At 46.3% G+C, this 6,000-nt stretch overlaps 1 protein-coding gene across 2 annotated transcripts in view; it reads right to left on the reverse strand.

The window, feature by feature from the left end:
* CCDC60 (coiled-coil domain containing 60) overlaps positions 1-5,204 on the reverse strand; it is a 58,457-nt gene extending 53,253 nt beyond the window's left edge. The window contains exon 1 of one of the 2 annotated variants that reach the window (XM_081175272.1): positions 3,869-5,204. In XM_081175272.1, coding sequence (XP_081031398.1) covers positions 3,869-4,153 — 285 coding nt within the window. In that variant the 5' untranslated portion in view covers positions 4,154-5,204. The remainder of the gene's footprint in view (positions 1-3,868) is intronic. The other variant, XM_081175273.1, reaches the window with a different exon arrangement.
* Positions 5,205-6,000: the final 796 nt, after the last annotated feature.

Genomic DNA, 6,000 nt, shown 5'->3' on the forward strand with positions numbered 1-6,000 from the left:
TTGGCTAAGGAGTCCCCCATTTCTCGTTTGTCATAGATAACTGTCATGGCTAACTGCTATGGCTGGCTGCTTGATGACACCGAAGGACAAAGCCATCCTCTAGAAATAGCTCTGATGATGGTTTAAAAATGAGCTCATTTTTCCAGGCCACTTCTGAACTTTGCCCACAGACAACAGCAGGCTTTAATTACACAGAGCAAATGGCCAAGTGTTAGGGAAGTGTGTGTGCCAGTTGTGCAGTGAAAAGCCAAAACAGCCTTGATCCCGGGGATGGTTCAGTTGTCAACAACTTCAGACATTACTCTCTCCCGGTCTTAAACAAGCGGCCTTTGACAGAGATTGAAACATATGGGAATATAATGATCTCTGTATGCCTCTGATTGTGGGTTTGATGCTGCTGAAGACAACCCATTGAGCATACGGTACCTGCACCACGCCAATTTAAACTTGCTCTCCGACCCAGAATATACTGGGAAATGAAGTTCACCCTAGACGACCCTAGGGGTCCAAATCATTCTCCTTGGCACCCTAGCCAAATTGAATCTCCCAGACACTCTGGCAGCTAAACTCAGCCTTGCAAATGGGCATACAAAAATTACTAGCCTTCCTACCCTTACTAGCCCCCCCTTTTTTACTTCTTTTCAACAAGTACCTGTTGATTCCAACTGAAATCAAGATACACTGTGCCCACAGCACTCCCCTGATCCACCAAACCTGTAACTCTATCAAAAAATGAAAAAGAAATGAGATTGGTCTGGCATGACTCGTTTTTGAGAAATCCATGCTGGGTCTTAGTAATCACAGCATCCTTCTCTAAATGCTCACAGGCGGAATATTTAATTATCTGTTCTAGGACCTTTCCTGATATCGAAATCATGTGGTTGAGTCTTCTCCCCCTTTTTGAAGATGGGGACAACATTTGTGTTAAGTTGTGGGTGAACATATCAGACGACACAGTGATTCTTCAAACAGCTCTTGTTTATTCACAGGCCAGAACAGAACTGAACTGAAGGGTTCAGCCAGCCTGCTTATATAGAGCTCCACTAGAACGCAACAGTAACCATTTTCTGTAACTATCCAATCACTAAACGTCACTTTCGATCCCTTATTTGCATATGCGGACCCGAACTATCTACAGTATCCCCCTGCTGGCCCAGGGTGAGAACTTCAGTACATAACAATTTGCATGCCTCCAGTTTGCAGGGACCTTACCTGTTCTCCAAGAATTCTCAGAGGGTCAGCAGTTTTATTTTCAAGATCTTTCCTAATAATAATATCTGCGCTGACTGGTAATTTTAATGCATATATTGTGCAAACCGAATAGAGGCTTTGAAGATTCATGAGTATATAAATCCTTTAAATAAATATACGAAACAGCATGCAATAAAATGTCTGCCAAAGCCTCTAAAGTTGTTCCTTGGAAGTCGAACAGCTTACCGGTAGTTCCCGTTTTGGCTCCCAAATGTCGCAAACCCGGAAGTGACTGTTCCAGTTTGCGAACTATTTTTGCAAGCTGAACATCCGACAGGGCTTTTGATTGGCTGCGGGAGCTTCCTGCAGCCAATCAGAAGCTGTGCTTTGGTTTTCGAACGTTTTGGAAGTCGAACGGACTTCTGAAACAGATTCTGTTCGACTTCCAAGGTACAGCTATACTGTTGTTCTGACCAAGAAAGAGTAGGCTAAAGAGTCCTTTGTCCTAAAGAGCCCTTTGTCCTCTTAGCACATGCGGGAATGAGCCATGGCTACTGACCCCACAGCCCCCACTTAATTCAAAGCCTGCCAACTGAGGGATCTAACTACAGGTGCAGAAATTACGCCAGTCAACAAAAATGGCTCCATTTTCTTCCTGGATAGATGTAGTTACTCATCTCATTACCCATCTTCTTTCTGTATAGAACACAATTACCCAGCGGGGTCTGATTACAAGCGCAGAGCAGGCTTGAAGCATCCATGATGCTCCAAATTGAAAAGAACAGAAATGTTTTAAGTGTGTCCAAAAAAGAAAAAGAGAGAGAGAGAGAAAGAGAAAGGAAAAAGTCACCTTTCTTTACTTGGAAGAAGTCAACAAGCCGGCTCCTGGGTATCGCAGACAAGCTTGCCATGGCAATTAACTCTCTGAACGGATAAAAAGGGGACTAATATCCCCCTGTGCCGGCTCACTAAGGAATCAAACCAGACCTTTTAACACAGAGCTTGGAACACTCAGGTAATCAAAAAGCCTGTCTGGGGACGCAACGTTCCTTGATTTTCAATGAATCAGAGCTGGCTGCCTAATGCACGCCCATCTCTGGAGAGCAGAAGCCGGGAATCTAAAACCAAAATGGGTCATTTCACAGTCCTTAAATGAATACTAACAGGGCTCTGCTGGGCCATTTGGGGACAGATGCGGAAGAGAGGGGGGCAAGAACAGACTGCATTCAGCAAGCACTTTCAAGAGTAGGCTAGAGGCGCTGTACTCTAAAAACAGAGTTAAACATGGAGGGGAAATGTTGGGGCTAGGCCAGCACTGAGGGTGGCCGACCCCAAACTCTCACCTGAGTTTCTGAACCTGACAACACAAGCTCTCTGAGGGGCACAAATCGTCCTGTTCCATTAATCAGCCAGAAAAAGAGGTTCCTGGTATCTATATATGAAAGAACAACTATCAATCGCTTCGGATGCCTTGTAAAGAGGTATTTTTAAGCCCAGGATTTCCCCGCCATATAAAATCAGACCCTGTTTTTATCTATACGGATCCCCCTAATTTCACCTTTATTTGCTTTTATAACACTCTTTTAATTGGCCTTCCATTGTTGTTGTTGGTATTCAAGTATTTATCGGCCACCTTTTTGCGTGCAGCCCTCACAAGGAGGCACCTTTATTCAGATGGGAAATATTACGATACATTAGAAGCAACAAATCCTAAGAGGCTCAGAAAGCAGCAACGCAAAAGCACTGTTATGGAAAGGCAGCCTGGAACAGGTACATTTTGGAAGGCCTGTTTGAGGACATGTGCAGTTAGGTTGGAAGGGAATTCCGCAGCAGTGGAGCCACCACCAAAAAGCCTCCCCCCTCACACACACCCCTAGCTTATCTTAGTGGAAGCAAGATCACAGGGGCGAAGGTAGCTCTTTAGTTAAACTTGAAAGCCATTTAGATAAACCTTTAAAACTCAGGCCCAGGGGCCTCTTCAGGTCTCTTTGCCCAGGATTCAGAACCTCGCAACCAGTGCTACCTGCTGTAATAATCATGTCTCAAATGTAACAATAATAATATACTAATTTATTATTTATACCCCACCCATCCGGCTGGGTTTCCCCAGTCATCATCATCATCATCGACTTTTATTGCGCTAGCCATAGGCCATGGCATCATTTGGAAAAATAACAAAAGGAAAAACAGCAATAACCATAAAAATCATCAGACACCACACATACAATATAAACCATGGTCACAACTACTAAGATTGTTTGTTGCATAAAATAGAACAGCAGAAGATTCTCTAGTAAAATGTGCCAAATTAAATATCTGAATCCCCTTTGCAGTTGACCGCTATTTTGGGTTTCCCCAGTCACTCTGGGCAGCTCCCAACAGATTAAAAACAGAATAAAACATCAATTATTTAAAAACTTCCCTAAACAGATGTCTTCTAAAAGTCAGGTAGTTGTTTATTTCCTTGACATCTGATGGGAGGGCTTTCCACAGGGTGGGCGCCACCACCGAGAAGGCCCTCTGCCTGGTTCCCGTAACATCACATCTTGCAGTGAGTGAACCGCCAGAAGGCCCTCAGAGCTGGACCTCAGTGTGCGGTTTCTATGGCTTAATGAGGTCCACCACCTACTTTTTAATATCACAAGCAAAGAACATACTAAGAGAGCACTATACTTACCAGTGGGAGCTGTCCAAGACCATAGAGGGTGAGTTTCCTTGGATCGAGGTAAAGAGGGTCCCCAAAATCTTGATAGGGCTTCCAGCTGGGAGTAAAGTAGCCTTGTTGCGTGAGCTGTTTGATTCTCCGATGGTAGTTCTCCCGGAAGACCTGCTCTCTCGTGACATCCCAGCAGTTGTAGATGGTGTTGCTTCGAGCTTGGACCTTGAGGCCTTTCTGGCTGGGGATGGGCAGAGGCCGGATCATGACAAAGTAACGGGGGTCTGACTTTGGGTGCATAGGCATATTGACAGTGTTGGAGAGCCACCTCGCTTCCTAGGAAAAACCACTCCTTTAACCGGGCCTCTGAACCTTCGTTTCGGTTACTATAACGGTACCCTTTCTCACTCGTACCCCACACCACAAACAGCGCCTGGAAGGATAAAATGCAGCTTCAAAAGGTAAAGGCTGCAGATTTGGGTTTTTTTTTTAGTCACTCGCAAGTAGGAAATAAGAACAAACACACCTCTGCCTTCAATTCACATCAAACTAGGACCATGATTCCACTAAGCAAGTCGGGCTGCTGCAAGGAACTCAGGTATAAACATCTCTGTGCCTTGGGAACCCAAAGAAAGGTAACTAATTGAAAAGGCAAGGCAGATTTGACAGCCTCGTCTTTGTCCAGGGCTGACTGACAGCAACTGCCCGCAATTAAAATGCCAGCAAGGCTGCACGATTCCCCTTCAGATCCAACTAAGAACTTCCACCAGTCTCAAACCACTCGGCTCATCATTTCTCTTAAGAAGTTGCTAAACACAGGCCCTGGGGTGGGTGGGTGGGTGTAGCCTCACCCCAACACAAATCCAGTCCTTCCTGAGGCCACTCTATTGCCCTACTGATCAATCTTCCTACTGCTAAAGACAACCAGATCTCAGCTCAAATTATCCTCTTTTCTTTTTAAATAGATTCTCACCCCTAAGTTTTCCCTACCAACCAACCCGACTGATTCCCCCTTTTTTTCTAGAGTGCTAACTCGAGGCCCCAATACACCCCACCTTTTAAAAACAGGACAAGATTCTAGTCCCTAAGACTTCTCGACCATTTCCTGTTTGAGATTCCCAACGCCAGTCGCCAGCTGGCATCACCCCCTCTTTACTATAAAGACCCCCCCCCCTGAACTTGAGACTTCTTTCCCAGCCCCCTCCTCTCTTTCAGAAAGCCCTAACTGGGACGACCCTTCTCACTGAGTGGTTTATTTACAACCAAGCTCAGTCCCAGAGAGGGCGGTTTCATGAAGTGAAACGCACCCTTAAAAGACCCTAGCCCTCCTCCCGGACCCCACAATCCCTCCCCCACCCCGGAACCCCCCCGACGTCGCTTTCAAGGCCTTCCCCCCATCTAGAACTTGAGCGCCTTCTCAGCCCCAGCTGGAACGCTCACAGTGGGGAGGGAGCGGGGAGGAAAAGGCGTCACCTGTTGCCCTTGGCAACCGCTTAGGAACACTCCGGCGCCGGCTGGGAATGGTCGCTCGTCGCTTTCCGTAGCCATGGTAGCGGCGGCTCGCTGAAGCTGTTTCCGCCCTTACAATTTTGCCCTCACTTTAATGGAGGAGATGGGCGATCCTATCGCTCGGTAGGATTGCGTCCTAAATGAACTGAGAATCCCTCGTGGCAGAATGGAAACAGGAACTTTCTATTCATGACTTCCTCTCCCCCGTTCATTGTAATTTCTTTTAAATGACCTCATATGGTTTATTTTAATTACGTATTGGTGAAAATAGAAGGATCCGTGGAAGCATGGGCGTAGCCAGGATTTTTGTTGGAGTCTTTGGGGGGGCAGAACCTCAATTTGCTATGTATTTTTCTGAATTTTATTGATTTAGGGGGGCATCTGCCCCTCCCTGCCCCCCACTTGGCTACGCCCATGCGTGGAAGTGGATATACGTGTAAATCATGGGTAGGCAACCTAAGGCCCGGGGGCCGGATCCAGCCCAATCGCCTTCTAAATCTGACCCGTGGACGGTCCGGGAATCAGCATGAGTAGAATGTGTCCTTTTATTCAAAATGCACCTCTGGGTTATTTGTGGGGCATAGGAATTTGTTCATTTTCCCCCTCCAAAATATAGTCCGTCCGCCCCCCCCCCCAATGTCTGA

Source organism: Podarcis bocagei, assembly GCF_964188305.1.
Source record: "Podarcis bocagei genome assembly, chromosome: 16".
Lineage (NCBI taxonomy): Eukaryota > Metazoa > Chordata > Lepidosauria > Squamata > Lacertidae > Podarcis > Podarcis bocagei.